This window comes from Apteryx mantelli, chromosome 19 (genome assembly GCF_036417845.1).
Source record: "Apteryx mantelli isolate bAptMan1 chromosome 19, bAptMan1.hap1, whole genome shotgun sequence".
Classification (NCBI taxonomy): Eukaryota; Metazoa; Chordata; class Aves; order Apterygiformes; family Apterygidae; genus Apteryx; species Apteryx mantelli.
Genome location: NC_089996.1, coordinates 5,255,917 through 5,275,939, shown reverse-complemented (window position 1 = coordinate 5,275,939; position 20,023 = coordinate 5,255,917). Strand labels below are relative to the sequence as shown.

General features: G+C 51.8%; 1 protein-coding gene across 1 annotated transcript in view; it reads left to right on the top strand.

Moving 5' to 3' along the window:
- NTN1 (netrin 1) overlaps positions 1-20,023 on the top strand; it is a 117,893-nt gene that overhangs the window by 78,314 nt on the left and 19,556 nt on the right. The window contains exons 3-4 of the mRNA XM_067308295.1: positions 2,638-2,787; positions 6,326-6,379. Of these exons, the coding sequence (XP_067164396.1) occupies positions 2,638-2,787; positions 6,326-6,379 (204 nt within the window). The remainder of the gene's footprint in view (positions 1-2,637; positions 2,788-6,325; positions 6,380-20,023) is intronic.

Here is a 20,023-nt window from a genome sequence, read left to right as displayed (position 1 = left end):
AAAAGCTTTCCCTCCCCACCCTCCTGTATGAAAAATGATCATTTTTTGGCAAGACTCCGTTTCTTTCTGTGTAGCTCTGCTGGAACCTGAGGGCCAGGCAATTTGCTCATGCTCTCACCTCTCTCCCATCTCACCTGGCCGCTGGGCTACCCTCCGGACATGACACCCCGGCCACGGAGAAGGGAATGAGTATTCGCATCATCCTAGTGCAGGGGGATTTCCCTGCACAGTTCAAAACCTGCGGTGCTGGACCAGCCTAGGAGGTGCTGCCCAGTAACCCACAGCAGGCAAAACAGGTCAAACTGGGAGACGCTGGGGGAGTGAGCAGGAGCAAATTGGTGACAGTGAGTGGGATAGAGGGATGGCTTTGTATTGGCACATGAGGACTGTAACTAGGAATAACTGCAAGAATTTGCCAGGGCTTCTGGATTCCGACATTATTGCTGTCACATGGAGGTCGGGGCTGCTTTCTGTGCGGTGCAGCCAGAGCCCAGAGCTGGAGTTGCAGGATGGGCAAAGAAGGGCTGTGATGGGGGCAGGGCTTGGAGAAGGATGCTCTGGCCGTGTATCGGGATGAGCTGTGCACTGTGGCAGTGAGCATGGCTGGGATGTATCCACAGTATGCACATCTGCACCAGCAGCACCTGGTGGTACCAGGGGGCAGTTCGGCCACACTCTCCTGGCTGCAAATCTCTTCACTTGCAATTTTTTTCCCACTATTTGCCCTTCAGGACAGTTGGAAACATCAGTCCTTGGCACACAACAGCAGGCCTTTGGTTGAGTCGCACACCTTCCCAGGGAGAAGGGAGAGCCTTGCACAGCAGGTGCTGGCAGGGGCGAGCAGGAGCCTGCAGCTAGCAGGGCCACGAGGCCCGACATGGCACCCCAACGCATGCAAATGGGGACACCCAGAGGGACGTATCCATGTCCCAGTGAGAAATCCACTCCCCTTCCCTCTCTCCCCACCATCACCCAGCCCTCTGCCTCCTGGGCCCCTCGCTCAGTGGCACAGCTTCAAAGAGATGTGTTCCCGGCTGCCTGGGGCATTTTGATGGGCAGTGGTATGTGGTCCTGGTCCAGCTGGCCAGGAAAATAACAAAAGATGGGGAGCGACATCTGATCTTCAGCACCAGGCACAAGGAACAGCTGGATATGAGATGCTGTTCCCAAATGGGACAGGTGTAATGTGTCTCAGACCCAGAGCAAGCATCTCAGGAGTGTGCAAGCCCTCAGCGCCAACCCTCATGGGAGCAGCATGCTCCTACGGGGGGATTTTGGGGTGTCTGAAAGCCATGCCCAGCAGCTGGAGCTCCTGGAGGCCCTCGGGCAGGTCTCCTGCCCACAGACCAGCCCCCTTCCAGGCCTATTCAGTCTTCAGCAAGGAAGGGGGGGAGGGTTTGCCCCCAAATCCTCTTTTTGGCAACCAGCATCCACGAGGGATTTGGGGAGAGAGGGATCAGTGCTCCCCAGGCAGGGTTCTGGCTGGCTCCATCCTGAGGATGCTGCAGAAGAAAAGGAAAGCTTTCTTGCCTTTCCCTGCCACAGCTCAGCAGGGGCAGACCACAGTCTGGCACAGAGCTCGCAGCTCTTAGAAATCAGGGCTGTTAACAAATGTGCGAGGCCATAATCCTTTTGGAGCAGTGATGATAACAGGCCCCCAATGCTTTTTTTTTTTTTTTTAACAAACAGCTGCGCCGGTAAGTCCCACTGTGGGAAATGAGATGGTGAATGATTTCAAGTGCAGTATTTACATCCCCTGCCAAACCCTTCACATCTGCCCAGCTCCGCAGTCAAGCCTCCATCCATCTGGCCAGGAACAGCAGGTCCTCCAGTCTGTGTGCAACCCACAAGGGCATTTCCTTCCTGCGCCCGCACCACCAGCTGCCAGGGATGCTGCTCAGCAGGGAAAGGGCTCGAGCAACAGCGCTGAAAAGAGGTTTTTCATATCGGACGTGAAATGAATTCAGAACGTCCCTGAAAGCAATTGCTTCCTGCCTGAGATCTCTTGCACTGAAACACTCCTTGATTCTGCACCTCTTCCCTATGCCCCAACACTGGTCCAGGGAGCGTGCAGGGGGGTCAGAGCCGGCTGGGAGCGGGGGCAGCTGGCACTGCAGCTCGCCGAGTCCTGCCACATTGCCGCCTTGTCTGGTCCCCTCACTCCTGAAGTCCTGCGACCTCTTTCCCAGCACTTTTGGGATGCTGCTGTTGCAGCAGCCATGGTGGGGTGTCCTCAGAGCAGAGCCTCAGACTCCCCACGTTGCAACCCCAGGTCAGATAAGCAGGTACAGGCCACCAGAGCAAGGAGTATTGACCAAGAAATATGTCCCCACACCCTCTACTGTCTCCTCAGTGGGATTAATTGCAGCTGGGCCACCCCCATCACCTTTCCACCCAAGTGGTAGCTGTTGAACCCCCCTCTGCCAAATGCCACCTTTGTATCAGGTGAGTGTGACTGCTGGCTGGAGGACACATTCGTGGAGAAGGTGGAACCAGAGCTGCCAGAGCAGACGCCTTGCGCTTGGCAGCAGCCCAGTTCATCTTGTCCTCCCTGCCGCGAGCCGCCGCTACCACCACGTCGTTGGGTTTTGCTCTCGTCTCCTGCACTGACCCTCTTGTTGTGTGTTCCCCCCACAGAATGCGATTGCCACCCCGTGGGCGCCGCGGGCCAAACCTGTAACCAAACCACGGGCCAGTGTCCCTGTAAAGACGGCGTGACGGGCATCACATGCAATCGATGTGCCAAAGGCTACCAGCAAAGCCGATCGCCCATTGCCCCCTGCATAAGTACGTGGACTGCTTTTTCCATGTCTGTAGCATAGTGGAATTAACCTTTAACACAACCCACAGGAGCAATGCACACGCGCTCAGCTGCTGCTCTGCTGGGCTGTGAGACTACTAACCCCGGGCTGAGTATGTGCCCATGGCTAGTGAGCAGGGGAAGGAGCTGTCGGAGAATCCCAGCCGGGCACACTGGCAAAAATGGGCACATATACATCCAAAATACAACCCTGGCTTCCATGTAGCTCATTTGTCATGTTGGGTAGGTTGTGTGAGTGCATCTACAGCCGAATTTGCTGGTAACCCTCAAGAAATCTGTGATTTCACTTTGTAGACCCCAGAGGTGCCCAGAGAGCGCATTTGCTTTGTGGTACCTTATCAGGTCTGGATCCTGTGGCAAATCACTATAAGCAAAATTTCTTTCCAAAATCAGGCTATGCTGCAATGGCACAGAGCTCAAATCCGAGAAGCTGCTGGTTTGATGGAGCCACTGTCATAATTACGCAGCCGATGATAGCACCTAGGCTGCTAACTGGTGTGTTACACTCACACAATCCAGCCAGAAGCACGGGCTGTTTTACTGCTTGGTTCCTTAGTTTTGCTTTTTAGTTTGCATTCTCAAGATTGCTTTTTCCATCTGCTCTTAAAACAACAGCAACAAGCAGCAGGCGCGGCTCCCGTAGTCTCTCCACCACCGCATTTTCCTCTGCAAAACTCCATGTTCCCATTTGACCCCCTTTGAACCCACTCAGGCTACGACGGTAACCCATCCTGCTGAGCATTCGATGCCTGGGCAAAACACGCTTTAGCCAAGTGCTCCTCTCCGCGCCTGCTGCTTTTGCTGTTGTTGGCTCATTCAGGGGCTCACACGCATCACGCTAGATTTCTCCACCTGCCTCACTGAAACGATGCATCAAAATTACAGTGCACAAGGCAGGCTGGGAAGCGAGGGCTGCTCCCCGCCAAGACTGCCTCGCAGGCTGTTAAGAGGGGAAAAAAGGCCCAGCAGGAAAAGAAAGGTGAAGGTTGAAAGAATCAAGTCTTTGCCAGAAACCCACGATCTCTTCCAGCACTGTCCACCCCCAGTGTCTGCCTCACAGGGCGGCCGTTGCCAAATTGTGGGGTAGATAGCCTTTCTCCACCTTCTCTTACTGAAGCAAACATGCATTCCACGGTGGTTTTTGGTCACTTGAGATTCATTCTTCCCCATGTCGCAATGGGACGGCAAGAGCTCAGACCAGATGCCTGTTTCCCCAAGATGCTACAGTCACGGCTCCGGTATGCTTTGCAGCAAGTATGCGCAAAGGTTTATCATTAATCGTTCCCCCAGGGCCATGGTAAATCAGAGGGTAAATTGTTCCTTGCATCACCTCCCTTGGGATTCATTGCACTAAATAAAGACAGACACAGGATTTCAACATGATCAAACCAGGCATTCGGAGTGGGGCTGCGCTCATGCCAGCTGCCAAATCAGCAGGCTCGAGGCTGCGCGCCGGCATGAGAGCCTGGCAGCGCTGCCCTGCACGGGGAGGAGGTCGGGGTCCCACCGCCTGCCTGGCACCCACGCGAGATGTTGCTGCCCCACAGCTCTCAGCCCCTGCTCCTACAGGAATTTTTTTCCTGTTATTGGGTTCAATTCTTTGTCACTATAAAATAGCTTTTTCAAGAGGCCAAAGCTTTTCATAGAAATGTGCTTCAAAGAACTTTAATGCTGCAGCCTGCCTATAAAGTCACTGCACAGTTCTTGGGAGTTTGATGCTGACTATATGAGGTCAATGCAGTTAAAATGAACATATGGGCCACTCATGATTTTCTCATCTTAAAAAAAGAAAGAAAAAAAGAAAAAGAAAAAGAGCACATTTTCATCCTTGAAAAATGTCAGTCAGCATATCTTATGTGGGTGTATGTGTAATTCACACACACACACACACACACACACACACACACACACACATTTTATACATGCATAGCAGAGGGCACTTGCTTTCCACCCCTATCCACACTGCTGTCACATCTGGGACTAGGAGAATGCCGATACAACATACATAGCGTGAGTCTATCCACCTTCTCAGCAAGAGCACAGTGACTCTCTGATTTACCATTGCTTATATTTTCCCTGCCCCAGAGACTTATGGCCACATAAAAATCACTTCACAGGGAATGATCAAGACTGCATGTCAGGTCTGCCTCCACTGCAGCCCACACTGGCAGGCATGAACACCCGTTAAACCACCAGCTTCGGCACAGTTGGGCTGGCTGTTCAGCTACCACCAAATTACAGACCAGGCATCTCACATGGGCTTGCTGCCTGGCTTGGATTGCATGAGGGTGAGCAATGCAAAAAGTCATGTAACGCTAATTGGGCTTGCACCCATGTAAGTCGCAGTCACTGCAATGCAGACAGACCTAGGCACGCCGTGCCTCTGCGGCTGGGTGGGTTCCTGAGGGAGCCACGCGAGCACAGATGGAGGCAGACACTGGCCACCAGCTGCTCTGATTCTCTCGTGGCTAAATTCCACTTTCAAAATCAGACAAGGGATTTTGACTGGTAGGCTGTTCCCCCACCCAGTTTCCTATGGATGCACAGAAATCGCAGCGTTGAGCCCTGAATATGCAAAAGATGTCATTAATGAGAGCTGCATATGTGTACTGGGGAAAAACAGATCATCTTGCTGAAGTTGGGACCATATAACGTTCTCCATCTGCAACCCATCCCATTTGACATCAACAAGCACAGTCAGAACTGGGCATGAAGATCCAGAACATTATGCGGTTTCAGCTCTGTACACAAAGCCCGCCCAAAATCAAAACCAGGGGCCACTGCATTGGCAGCAGATATATTTGAATTTCCCTTAAATGTGGGAGATGATAACATTTCTGTCCCAGAGAATAGATGCAACACTTTACTTGCATCCTATCTCACAGAAAAGGAGTGGGATGTAGATAGCACTTCCTCAGATGTGAACGGAAACACCAGCTGGAAGGGAGGGACACCCCAGGATAGCACAAGGCAGCAAAGTGCCCTTTTCCTTTTTTCCACTGGGGCTGGACGCGTCGCAGCCATCAGTTGTACTGCACTGCCTGGCTTGTGCACCCTCCAAGCCCCTGCAATAGCACATCGTCACTGTGGTGGATAAACTAAACTATTTGATTTAGCAATTGCAGCGGGTTGTAAGCGTACACCACAGCATTTGCTGGCTCTGGCACCACATTAGTTAGCTGGCTAGCTGTATGATAGTAGCTGGAGAAATCTGGAATCACCTAGCCACATTCCTGTTATTTTTAGCCACAAGACACAATTTTTGGTGTAAAATACCATTCTCCACACCCACTTGGGAGGCATAATTCTCTAGCATGTGTATGTCTGGTGTGGAAGTCTGTGCAGTCTTCTAAGGTTCTTGCAAGACTACAATCACACCTTGATTGTAGATGTGGTTAGGAAGGGCAAATGTGGTGTATGCATGGCCCAGGCTCTTGGGATCTGGACTAACACCTCCTTCTTTTATATTTTCTCCTTTCCTGCCTGCTTTGCCCTTTCCTGCAGAGATCCCTGCCGCTCCTCCCACCACTGCAGCCAGCAGCACAGAAGAACCTGCAGGTATGTTGTCTCTTCTTTTAAAGCCTCTTCATAGTGCCTTGACGATAAATGTCTTTTGAGTAATCATCTTTTGAGATGAAAAATACATTAAATTAATACACATACTCTGTTGCCTGTACTGGGATAAGTGGATACCTCTTCCAAAATGTCCAAGTCTTCAAAACAAGTATGCAGCATCCAGAGAGAAGGGTGCTTCTAGGAGCAGGTAGGAGTGTAGAGAAGATGCAGAAAGATTTTCCCAGAGGTGGATAAATCCATAAGCACTCAGAGGTTACCCAAAGTGAGAGTGACACTTGATGGGAAAGAGGTAAGGACGCAAGACCAGCCTCTGCGTTCACAGTGCATTCCCGCTGGTACCAGGCGTGCTGCTGTTTCTGGCATTGCGGTGGCCAGGCTGGTTGTTGTGCAGCAACAGGAGCGACAGTTTGCTTCAGCCTGGTCTGGAAGGCTGGGGATGGCAGAGGGGAAGCCTGTTCAGCTCATGAGTCCTGGCTGGTATATGAAATCACAGCATGATAAACTGTGTTCAGGTATAGAAAATCAGATGTGAATTGACAGGGCCTGTCATATACCTTCTGGATCGAGGACAGTCATTGATTATCACACTTAAAAGGTTTTCTTCTCAGGAAAAAGTGCCGTAAGAGGGTAAGAGAACAGTTCAGCAGAGCTTTTCTTGGGGGACAAGGACTGGAGAAACAAAGATTCCTGAACAGAGAACAAAAAAAACCAAGGGTAGTTCACAAGCTTGCAGGCCTGCAGAGGCTGGGCAGCTCAAACTGATGGGCGTGCTGACACAAACATGGCTTGGAGGAGAAGGGCTCAGAGCAGCCCACTCTCCCAGGGTTGTGGTCCTGCCGAACTATACTGCTGCAAAGATTGGGGTGAGCGGTACAGGGCAGAGACACCCCATGTGCAGGAGAAATGAATTCTTCACCCCAGGTATCCCCTTCCTTACCTCCCAAGACCATTCTGGCTTGGAAATGCATGTGAGCCTTTCTTTTTTCTTTTTTTTTCGTCTAGATCCATGGATTTCTTGTGCTAAGTAATCTCCTAGATGCTGATATGGCCTTTGTGTGTTATAAGCATCATGTGTCTCATGGCTAGTTTTGCATGTCCTCAGAGGACAGGACACAGTTTTGCTTAGTGGCCTAGCTTATGGCCAATGTGCTCAGTGGTATCTCATGGCCAGTGACCGTAAGAGCAAGGGGAAGCATCTTAGCTTGATGCAGGAGGCCCAGGGGCCTGCAGTAGTGTTTCAGGGGCTGCAGCTTGGGGATAGCAGTGCAGCCCAGACAGACTTGGATCACCAACTTTATGCAAGCTGCAGTACAGAGAATTGTCCTGAGAAAGCTTCGGCACATCAGGGTGCATGTGTCATCCTGTCTTCCCCTGCTTTTGTCCTTGCACCAGAAATTACCTGTGTAATGCTGACACAGGGCCCAAGGCATCTCTGTACACCCCATCTCTACCACCACAGTTGGACCAGTTCTCCACCTTCCTCTCTTTCTGATTTACACCCCCAAAGGGGCCAATACCTGACTTCTCCATGTCACAGAGGGACTTTCCATAGGCCTGTACACAACTCTTTCAAGGTCTGGAATGTCTGAGCAGGCGATGACAGTAGAAGCCAGAGGGCCTGGGGAAACCAGGCACAGTAACTTATCCTGTCCAGCTGCTTGCAGATTCCTGTGGTATTTGAACAGTGCCATGTCTGTGAAGGACACAGGGAGTAAAGGTTGTTTACTTCTGTCTCACCAGTGTAGGAGGGTTCATAAATTAAGGGTTTTTTACTAAAAGTGATGGATGTCACCTTGAATTAGACTCTGAGTCAAGCGCTTGCCCCCATGGCAGGCCTTTTCACACAAGCTGTGTGTGTTGCTCTATGCTCAGGAACTCTTCCCAGGATGGGAAACCTGGGAAGCAAAGGGATAAGGCCTTTAGTCCCCAGTGTCATGGGAAGATAAAGCCCAGAGTTTTCTGTAAGATTGCTTTAAACGTCAAGTTCTGCCTCCCATAGACACAATAAGAACAACTCTATTTTGGTATCGTCTCTTGGGTTGGTAGGAGCAAGAAATATCTTGCAGCCTAGGGTTTGTGCCTATTGCTTTGTGTGTGCTTCCTGAAGTGTCTTCAGTGACCTGAAGCACAGGAAGGAACTCAAAGACTTGCACCAACAATCTGCTCCTAGCCAGCATGCCTCCCACTGGGATTTTGCTGATCAGAGGATCCTGCTATCTAGCAGTGACTTGCAGAATAAATGTTCTGGCCTGGGAACACTGAGAGTTTGTGTTCCATGCCAGGATCTGTCTGTTCCACATCCCCACAGACTCCCCAACCCAAACTGTTCCCAAAATATTACAGGGATGGCAGAGCAGACCTCTCATACCAGAACACCAGTGGGCCTATCATGGTTTCTGCCAACAAATGTGGATGTTTGGCAGCCAAGAATATGCAGCCGTGACTTCTCACAGCCAGTTCTGCTAGGACCTTAGCTCTTGAGAGCAAACTCCATGTGTGAGGAGTTACCATGTAACCCTTGAGCAGTCCTGTGGTCTACTCGCTCCATGGCTGGTTCCCAAGAGCAGAAACAGGACCAGGCATTCAGACCACGGAGTTCTTAGTCAGAATCTCATTTTATGTAGATGCATATTACACAATGATGTGGGTTGGTATAATACAGGTCCCAGACATCCAAAGAGTCCCATTCTTCCACTTGCAAGCACAGGGGAAAGGCAAGGTGAGAAAGACAGGTCATTAGGGGTGTGGAGGAGATGCTGGCTTTTCCAAGTCATCCTTGGGTGTCTCTAGTCCTAGAAAGGTGAAGTCTCCTTTCCATGGACTCCTTCCTGCTCCAGGAGCAAAGGGTCAGGAACCAGGGCACATCCCACCCAGTGTGGTTGCCCAGGCCGTTCACTAAGGTAGTGCCTGACTTGAGCCATCACCTCTCCTGAGGTCAGGCTTGTGGGGCATGGGGTGCACTTGTGAGCATGTAAACAAGTGCTTCCCTGTCCTGTCATCATCGTCTGAAGGACCCCTCAAGTTAGCTCTGCATGCAGCTTGCCACGCTAAGCTGCCTGCCAGCCACTTGGAGCTGGTGTCATGAGGTGACACTTGAGCAGTCTCCCTGCATTTGAACTGGCCACAGAGAGCTCCTGATGTCCTTTTGCTCCTGTTGGGAGCTCATTTCTTCTGGTCGTATTCCTATTCATGAGACCAAAAGGGCCTTTCTGAGGAGATTCTCTGTTACTTATTCACAGTCTCTTTTCCTGCCAGTCCCCATGTCCTCTCGCATCTTCCCAGAGCATGTCCATGAGCAGGGTCTGAATGCAGGTGGAGGACTTGGAGGAAGCAGTATTTATCCACATCTATCAGCCAACATCCTGACTTGAAAGAAAATTGCTGCGGAAGCCCCCAGCTCTGCTCCCTCCACAATTCACGGGGTGAGGAGTGGCTTGCGGGTGACACACATCTCCCAGCCAGTGTCCTGCTTTTGGTTACCAACAAAGCTGGGGGAAAACAGATCCTTTCTGTAACCCCTTGCACTGTCCTGGGCAAATGCCAACTAGGGTAATTGCATTCGGCCATCCTAAAGTCCACGTGCCACCTCAATTGGCTACAGCGGTCGTCAGTGCCTGCCCTGAGCTGATGGGCTGTGGCAGTGTGACCTGCGAGAGCACCAGGCTGGGAGTCACTGCCACGAGCTCGGTGCCAAGTGCTGCTGCGGGTGGGGTGGGGACCAGGACTGGGCTAGCTGTCCCTGCGGCCCCTCAGCCAGCCAGTGAGCAGGACCTCACCATGGTGCAGAGCGCTCAGGGTGACTGAAACCACAGCACAGAGCTAGGAGGACCCTTGAGCAGGACGAGAAGGTACACAGCCTATTTTGGGCATCAAACATGAACACTTCAGTGAAGAGTTGGTCTCTGAACAGTGGGTGGCGAGAGCTAGGTTCTCCAGAGAGGGATTCATCATACGCAGTGGGTGGGTTGGGATTACAAATTGTCCCAAAAGTGCTGACAGCCTGCCTTTTTGTAAACACCCTGGCAGTCTGAGGGGTGGAGCAGGGTAGAGGTACTGGACTGGTTCAGTGCATCTTTTCAGGATCTTCTAGCAGCACCCTACGTCCTGTAACATGGTCCTCCCCACAGTACATCCATCTACCCTCTGCCTGGAAGACATGTGGGAGAATGCCAATAGGGATGGTTAGAGGGATTCAGAGGTGCATCAGTCAGTTTGGGGGTAACCCAGTGCCTCTTAATTTGACCCAGGCCTTCATTAGGTATTTGTAACACCTACCAGCCTTGCTACAGAGCTGCCGTTTCTCCCCTGTGCTGCTAGCAGAGATGCAGCCTTCCTCTTCCTCAGCCCTCGGAGGTCTTTGCAGTGAAAGGCCCATCTGTAAAGGACCAAGTTCCTGCAGCTGTAATTCTGCATCCTCTGCTTATTTTCCTGGGTTTGCATAAAGCCAGTAATCAGAAAAGTCTTAGAAGGGCTAGAGGCTTTGGCAAAGGGATGCCTTGTTAGAAGCTAAGAGAGGGTTATACGTGGACTGGGAGCAAACCAAGAGTCCTGACAACCTAGGAGCGATGAAAAATGACTCAGCAGCGTCTCTTGGATTCCTGCGTTGTTTGAAGGCAGGATTCCCCCATTCCTGCCTAGGCCAATCCATCTTTGCAGGAGCCACTCACAATGTGTGGCGGTCTCTCTTTAAAAGCCCAGTGGAAGTTGAGCCAAACCGAGCAATCTGATGGGCTCGACGTCTCACAGCGCCTGATAATAATTCTTCTCGCAGTGATTTTTATTGGACTCTTTAAGCAGCGTTTTGTCCAGGGAGCTTGAACCTTCCATATTTTATGCCTTCTCTTTGGTGTGTTGGCCAAAGTATCAGACAACCTCAGGTCTCAGCATCGCCCAGCTCCCACCATCACTCTGCAGCATCCTGTAGAAATTCCTGGTATTTCCCTGGCAACCATTAAATTGGTGTCCCAATGAAGGCAGCTGCTGGAGAAGCAGCCAGAGCCCCCATGATACAACAGCAATGGGCTATAAAGATGGAAATCCAGAAAGAAATTAGCAGGAGACTTTGGGTGCAACCAGTTCTGGGAAAGATGCTGCTTTATTTCCTTTGTAGCTAAGCATGACAGAAAGCGGTTTCCTCGCCAAGAACTGAATTAGTGTCACCAATGATCTAAGTCAACAAGGGGTAAATTTCAAAAGAGCATGGACCAAAGCTGGCTTTGGTACAAGTGGATGGAACAATGTTGACTTTGGTGTGGGGGGTCCTGCCTGGCTCCATTTAGCCCTGAGAGGTCCAAATCAATTTGGGGAAACTGTCCAAAACTGAATTGTTTAGATGAAATGCATTCATGCTCTCCCATGCCAGGAGATTTGAGGATGAGGAGGGGGTTGCTTCTTATTTTTGTGGCCAGGCTAGGAAAGCACTTCTGAACATCCGGTCCTTTTCTGGTCCCATTCAGAGATGAGAAAGGGGCACAGCAAAGGGGCAGAAATAACAGTGGGGAAAAAGGTTTACAAACCTGCCAGTCAGTTATTCTCTTATATGAATCTAATCCAGATTGGCTTGGAAATGATTATCTTAGGTGGATGGTTTCAGCTAGTGGGTTTAAATAAAAACAGGTGATTGGATTGACGCAGCTTTGCATGGTTTTCCCCTGGAAATAGGCCTCCTAGGTTTCAAGACCAGATCTGAACTTTCCAAAAGACGTTTGGGCTCAAGGTGTTGTCTGAGCCCTTTTGTTCATGGCTAGTAAGGAAGAGGCAGGATGTGAGAGCAAGGAATAAAAAAGCCACTCTTTTAGTGATGCTGCAGGGCATTAACAGGCCCTGGGATTGCTGCAGCCTGGCGAACGCCACTTGTTCTGAAAAATACTTGAGTCGTGGCCTCACTGCTCAGCCATGGGGAGCACCATGCAGCCCTTGGAGGAAGACAAACCCGTAAAAAGTTTGGCTCCAAGTTGCAACTTTCCCAAAGTTTACAGGCAATCCAACACAGAAGTGGATCAGGGCCCAGCACTAGATGCTGTGGTATGCAAGTATGATTAATATCTTCCGGAAGTGGCTCAGAGAAGGGAGATGGGCAGCCGGGTCTCTGTTTTGGAACAATCTGAAATCAACTCAAGGAAAAAAAAACAACAAATCCCACAGGCTGTCTGAGCCTTTCAAGACTGTTCCTGCCTGCGTGTCTTACTTGGAAAAAACACTCACAAAGGTTATGGCTTCAGTCCGGGAAAATAAAAACTTTGTAGGAAATAGTAGAAAACATTCACTTGAAAACATCCTTTCTCCAAGGGGGAGATGGATCCTTTCTCTGGATGGAGAAAGGATCTCCATCCAGATCCTGCGCTAACCTGGCCTGCTGTGGGCAGCCTCCAGAGAGCAGAGAAATGCAAGACCCAGGACCGGCTGGGCGCTGTCGCAGTGCTGAGCTCCTGCTACTGTGCTACACATTGCCAGGGAGCACGGGAGCATCTAGGACAGGCCAGCGGATGGGGTGTACATGGGCACCCACCAGTGTCAGGGGACAGCTCCCCCCCGCCACTGCCCTGTGCCTCCCACTCCTTCTCTGCATGCCACTTCCCTATGTGCACGCAAACATATGCGTTTCACTCCCTGCAGCAAGATGCAAACCTCCCCCCATGCCCTTGCAATCTCTCCAGTGCTCCCTGGCCCCTCTGCCACCCTGCACCCACTTCTCAGCTTCACTTCTACCTTTAAATCCCTTCTCCCTCCTGTGGGAGAGCCATAGTCAGTACATCCTTCCCAGGAGGTAGCTGGCTTTTTGTGACTTCGAGACTTGGGTTTTGGGGCAAAATTTCCAAGTTTGAGCTGGATGCCTCCAGTGGGAGCTGGGAATGGAGAATATCAGCCTCTCCAATGACTCAATACTCCTGTCTCTGCACCTGCCAAAGGACCCAGATGCCACAGGCTGCCATCATGGACAGCATCATGTTCTGGTAGCCAGACTGGGTCTGACCCTCAAAAAGAGTTGTTTTTCCATTTGGGTGAAGATTGGAAGGCTTAATTTTAGATGAAATGGGGTGATGCAAGGCTGGCTCACAAAGAATTCACTGCTCCCAGGTACTCCCATCACCCCAGGGGCTGTCACTGGGGCCTGCAGTAGAAATGCTCCCTGGGACTGGTTCAGTCCCACGGCAGAATGGCAAAATGAAGATTGTCATAGGGTGGTCACAGATTCACAGCAGTACTTGTAGCAGGACAAAGTGAGAAAGGAACCTCCTGCGTCCTTCAGGCCTGTTGCCACAGACACTCACATCACCCAGGCATAACTTCATCAAGCACCATTTGAAGATGAGTTGAATCATTTGCTCCCATTGCATGGGGGGGGCTGTGCTTGAATTTCATGCCTCTGGCAGCTGGAAGCCACCTCCTTACTTCCAGCCTACTGCCCAGTTTATACCCATCTGTTCCTGTGAGAACATGGTCCTTTTGGTTCAACATCTCCACTCCCAAACAGGTTGTGGACCACTTACCCCCCCATTCATGGTCTTATAAACACTGTGGTCATCACTGCAGCAACAACTTCAAGGGAAAAGTGACGTTAGGAAAGGATTAAATGTACCATAGCTCCTTTCAATGAGATGTAGCAGCTGGAAACAAGGAATCAACACCATGTGAGCAGCCAGCTACCTCCACAACATCTGTGAGGGGTGCGAGGCTTGCTTGGAAAATGACAGTGTGCAGAAGGGACACTGGTATTGTGCAGTGCCTCCAGGTGGGATAGGACATGGGGCCAAACTCCAGCCCTGGCAGAGCCAGGCTGCTGCTCCAGGGTCCCTTCTTCAACAGTTAGCTAAACCGCTGGACCATCTCCATCCCTTCGTGAAGTCAGTGGCCAAACTCTTGCTGGCTCTGTGATGTTGAGTCCACAGGGGCAGAAGCAGTGGTTGGCTTTGGCCTGGTCAGCAAGGACCCAGCTCATTGTCCTGTGCTTGGCCAAGGGCGTGCAAACTCTTGGGCTCTTGGAAGGGCTCCCAGCTGTTCTCAGAGGGCTTAAGGAAGCAATTCCCACCCCAGCTCCCCATCACAAAGTTGGTGAAAAGGAAAACGGTGCAGGGATTCACTTTTCTTTTGAGAAACCAGTCATGGCTACCACAGGATGCTGTAGCCATGTTTCAGAAGTAAGGGCTCTGTCAGGACACATTAAATCCATTATGACACCACCAACTCCAGCAGGCTGGTCCAAGTTCACATCTTCCAGCATTTTCAACAGAGGTAGCAAGCAGGGAGGGAAGGATTCAGCTCTGCGCCCAGTTTGCATCAAGGCTGTGCGTAGTTATTGTGCACTGAACGTGGCAGCTGATCGTGGAGCCGTGGTGACCCTCCAGTGTATAGTTCCCTTGCTGTGGAGACAACAGCATGCACCAAGCTGACTGACGCACTGCAGCGTGGCAGTTGGGCTGGCCTGTCTTCCTCCCTTCCTTGGCGGTAGGGCATCCTGAGTGCTCAGTCGTCGCTGGAGTTGCTCGGAGGGCATCTGCCCATGAGGGCACCTGGCAGATATCCCCAGAATGCAATAATCTTACCCCAAATTAGCCAGCCAGAGGAATAGCTCAGTGTTGCTAGTCCCGCAGTCTATAGGCAAGTAGCACTCAGACCTCGTCTGCAGTCTCTGTGGCCATTTGCTCCCCTGTGAGGTCCCTAAATGCTGTGTCACACTTTTGATGGGGCTCCTGGGGGGACCTGAATATCCAACATGGTGGATTGATGCCCTTCTTGGAGTCTCACCTATTTTAGGGACATGTTTCAGTACACAGCTCCTACTTAAGCAACTGCATAGTGCAGTAGGACCTCTGTGAGGCTTCCTGGCAAGCAAAGAGGAAAACAATTGTCTTCCTTGCCTTCCCAGTCCTATTTTCAGACCATTTTGGTTTCACAGGAGGATGTAGCTGCTTTCCAGCAGTGGGGTACCTTGGTAGAAACCAGGGACTTGGGAGACATTCCTTGAAACCCTGCCACTCCCCACCTCTTTTTACTTGGGTCCCCCAAGGGGCAAAAGTCAGTCTGGAGTCTCCCACTTGGCCGTGGGAACTGCACTGCGGTTTTGTCCTGCCGGGACCGTGGTGCAGCCAAGCTCAGCTCTCCCGCTGCCAGAAAGGAAATTATTAGATCTGGTGGGAGCCCTAGTGGGGAGATCTGAAAGAGAGATGCAGGAGGTAGGAGGCAGTCTGTCAGGGCAGGAACACAGCTAGGTTTGAGTTTGCTCTCTTTACAGAAGAACTAAAGTAATTGAGAATGACTGGAGCCATTTCTCCATGGCCTGTGCTTCAGGGCTGGAATTTTTTAGTTTCCAATTGCAGCAACTATCGTAAGGCCACAGGTTTTATCTTAGAGGTGACCCCAAACCAACTCTTCCAATGTGCACTGAACCCCTTCCAAAATGTCAGGTGGGCATACCCTGGCGCAGGTGCTCCAGTGGCTGCGGGTCCAGGTCTCAGCTAGAGCTAGGCTGAGCCTGCTTGCCACTTACAAGCCTTAACTTCTGGTATCAGCAAGATACAGTGATGTAATCCTCCTCCAGCCCACCCCGCCACCATCCTTGACCTTCTGGAGGGGTCTGGCATGCACCTGGGAGCTCTTGCACCCGGGGGTGCTGCAGGGAAACAGGAACGCTGCACAGAGGAGGAAGGGATGCTCTCAACTGAGCAGTGGGGACGCAGGATCCTGAGCTTCCCGGCACAGGCAGCTGCCCCTGCATCCTTGGAGCCCTTGTGTGAGTCTGGGGAAGCTCTTGGTCCCCTCTGTGGACAGAGGCAGAGAGGCTGGGAACTTGCCAGGGCTATAGTTGAAGTCTGTGGCTCAGCTGGGGTTTGTAGACAGGTTCCCAAAAGCCTAGACTGCCCTTTTTGTTCAAGAGACCTAATCATGGGGTTTTCCAAGATGCAGAGACCCGGAAAACTTGCCCACTGGACATGTGGGCTGCCCATCAAGGCAGGGTAAGGGTTGCTTTTACCTGTGGGGGAGAAGGGTTGAATGTCTGGGCTCTCTCCAAGCTTAGCCCTGTGTTTCCAGCCTGCTGGGAAGAGGTAAATGTTCTGCAAGAGGCTGAAACAGCCTTTACTGCATCAAGAAAGCTGGGGGTATAGGGTAAGGCTTGGCACAGCTGCCTCAGGATACACTGTCCCCACGGAGTCAAGCCCCAGACACGTGACAGTCCCTCTGACTTTAATGGGATAACACGTAAGGATGCTCCAGGGTTTGGCTTTCCAGCTGAACCTTTTATCCTGTCTATCCCCAGGCACTTTTTTGAAAGGGCTCTTTTGCTACTCGTGGGTACACTTAGGTAAAATGCAAGAATGTGTATTACTGTAAGAGACTATCCTTTGGGCAGATCTCCTTTAACAGAGACAAACTGAGAGGAAAAAAAGAAAAACCTATTCTAACACCTTGCAAATTTAGTGTGAAAAGAACCTTCAAAAGACCAGAAAGAGAGTTTATTTTTTTCCAGCCAGTATGTATTGAAAAGGAAAAGTCTGAAGACATATCTGATTTCAAACTAGATTTGTCTCCAGACCAACAAAGGAAATCACAGAGTTTTTACTTTGCAGAATCGCAAGCAGAGTGCTGGTTAGCCTTAGGTTATTAGGATTTCAAGTAGCGACGTGCCTTGGTCATCACCTGGCTCTTATATTAGCTGACAAGGAGTGTGTGTGTGTGTGTGTGTGTGTGCGCGCGCGTGCATGCACACTTGTGTTTGTGCTTGCACATCTGGAGCAGATCAGCAGAGCGAGGGACCGGCCTGAGCTCCGCATGGGGTTTGGAAACGCTCGCCTCCTAGCCAAAGGGCTCTCCGGCTGCTTGCACCTCACCGGCGGACTCAGAGCACACTCCCTGCCTGCTCTATCTCAGTAAGGACGTTTCCAGAGCCTGGGAAGAGGCATGGTGCGGGGGGGACTCTGCCCTGGCAGGGGGAGAATCACAGCTCCTCGCTCTGACGAAATGCTCCGAACAATGAGCGCGAGCTCTGCTGAGAGCCAAAAGCATCCTGCAGACGGACTAGAGGTCTCCACAGCTGTCTGCGGTACAATCAGGAGGCTAAATTCCCATTTCAGTCACCCGGGTGGAAATCTGGGCTCAATATGGGGGTCTCTAGCTTTGTACCGGGCCGAATGAGTAATTAATTCTGTCCTGCATGGGTATTCTCCTGCTTGTCTCAGGCTGTAAGCGAGTGATGGATTGACTGAGTGATTGATTGACTGATTGATTGGCCGCAGTACTCAGCTTGCTTCTGAAAAGAAAGTTTTTTTTTCACGGCGATCCACAGTGAATGGCCTTGAGCACAATGAGGGGGCGAGGTGAGAGGTTTCCAGCGAAGAAGCTTCTGGCCGCTTCAAAATATTCCACAAATTCTGTGAAGGGGGGGGGAAAAAAAATGCAGACATGCTTCCTGTACAGCTGCATTGAGTCCTAACATCCCATCTCAGGCCTTTCCACATCCCTGCATCTCCACCCCTCTGTGTGCCCAGCTCTGGGACACTGCCACCACGGGGACTGTGCTGGCCTCTGGGCACAGCAGCTGTGCCTTGGGGACAGCATTGGGGACAGCAGGGCTCCTGGCTCAGAGATGGCTCCTGACGCTGGGGACTGGGGTGCCCAGAAATCCTGGGCACTGCGGTCAAGGCAGGAGCTTTGGACTTGCAAGCCCAGCATTACTGTGAAATCTGGTACACAAAACATTTTAACAATTTTGAAATGGAATGAACTGGGTCTCTCCCTTTCCTGGGAAATGCCTGTTCCTCCTTAGCAAAATTTGCCCCCATCATCAGCTCTCAATTGCAGCATTTCCCTCGGAGCAGAAAGTCAGATTTGCCCCTGGCTCTGGTCACATCCTGCCCACGCACCCGTGCCACGCTCGACTGCGCTGGTCCAGCGCACAGCCCGCTCAGCCAGGGAGCTGCTGTCAGCCCGGGGATTTATAGGGTGGCCCATACTGCTGAAGACAGATGGTTTCCTATTAATGCATTTAATCATGTCGACTGCAGCTCTCTGCAAGGCTGTGTCCCCTGGGGAGGCTGAGAGAGGCAATTCTGGAATTCGTCAGCGGTCGGAGCGCAGGTCCAGGGCTGCCGCTCTGTCGGCCGCAGAGGGCTGGGGGATACATTTCCGAAGGGAAAGTGCCCAGCAGCAATTAAGCACAGTCGGGGCTGGCTCAGCGTGTCCCTCGCATCTCCGGGGGCTGAGCGATGGCCTCATCATCAAGCTTGGGGGTTTGCTCCTGCAGGGACTGGGTTGGAGACGTGCCACCCGATCCAGAGCCTCAGGGCTTCGAGTGCCTCCGGACAGGAGGTGCCGGGGCCAAGTGGCACCCCTGCGTCAGGCAGGGCTGTGCTGGATGCCTGGGTCTGGCAGGCACCGGCAGGCAAGGGCAGAACGTGCGAGCCCCCCACGCCAGCAGCGGGGAGGGAGGGAGGCAGTGGCAGCCCCCGTTTGCATCCTGCAGGATGCTGGTGGCCCCGCTCCAAGGACCTGGTGCCATCCAAGCATCTGGCCGTGCCGGAAGACACGGAGGTGGGAATACTACTGTGGGCTCAGTCCTGCAAACTGCCCGGTCTCTGCTTTCCATCCTGGCTGCTCCAGGCGAGAGGCTTTAATCTAATTACATGCTTTATTTGCGCCAATTTGTTTTTCAATCAATCTTGTTCAGCCAGAAGAAAGGACGCTACTGTGGGCTCATTTGCACCTTCTTGTTCCAAGGGAGAGGTTAATGGCAGTTATCCTTGCTGGAAATGCCTGCAGGGCTACAGATCTGGCTCCCTTTTTGCACTGGGCGCTGCCTGGCCTGTTTCAGAGTCATATTTTTGTGATCTCTTCCCTTGGCGCTGTCTAGCAAAGGGGAAAAAGCAAGTCCCGTGTTTAGCTACAGAGCAGACTGGCTGCTGCGTAAGGATCTCTCTGAAACAGGCTGTTTCGCAAGGATCCTTTAAATGCAGCAGCGAGCCGATGGCACCAGCTGTGTATGCGGCACGGAGCGGGCAGATTTGCCTGGCTCAGGTCAGGTAGCTCCTGCCAGCGGGTGTCCTGGGGCGCTCAGCCCGCCAGCTGTAGAATAGTGTTTGCCAGGGGTTTTCAATGCCCCCCGGAAGGGTCCTGGGGAAATGCTAGGGTCTACAAAACAGGAAAAAAATGGTGAAAATACCTAAATTAGCACACTTTTCCTGCCTAGACAGGGCTGACACAGTTTGCTCCTGCAGTGGCTGTGCCGGTGCATCAGCCTGATCAGCTGTACTTGTTTCCAAGGCTGTACAGCAGAGACAGCCCCCACACCCCGTGTACACATGTGCTGGTGTAAAGCATTCCTGAGATTGCTTTGGAGACCAGAAGATGCTCTGGGGCTTTTAGTCCGCCCTTCCATGGAGAGCAGACCTTTGGTCACAAACCCTCTCCAAGGACGCCTGGAGAGTGGAGGTAGTGGGTCTCGGGTGATGGGACAAACCCTTGCCGTGCTGTCAAGGCTGACACAGCTCCTTGATGGTGGCTGATTGAGCCACCCTCCAGGGTTGCAGGACTGTAACTCTGAGGTTGAAAGCCCTGGGTCAGCTCAGGAGGTGCCTGGGGATGGAGAACAAGGTCTGGAGTAGGAATGAAGTGAGGAACCAAGAGGGATTTAGT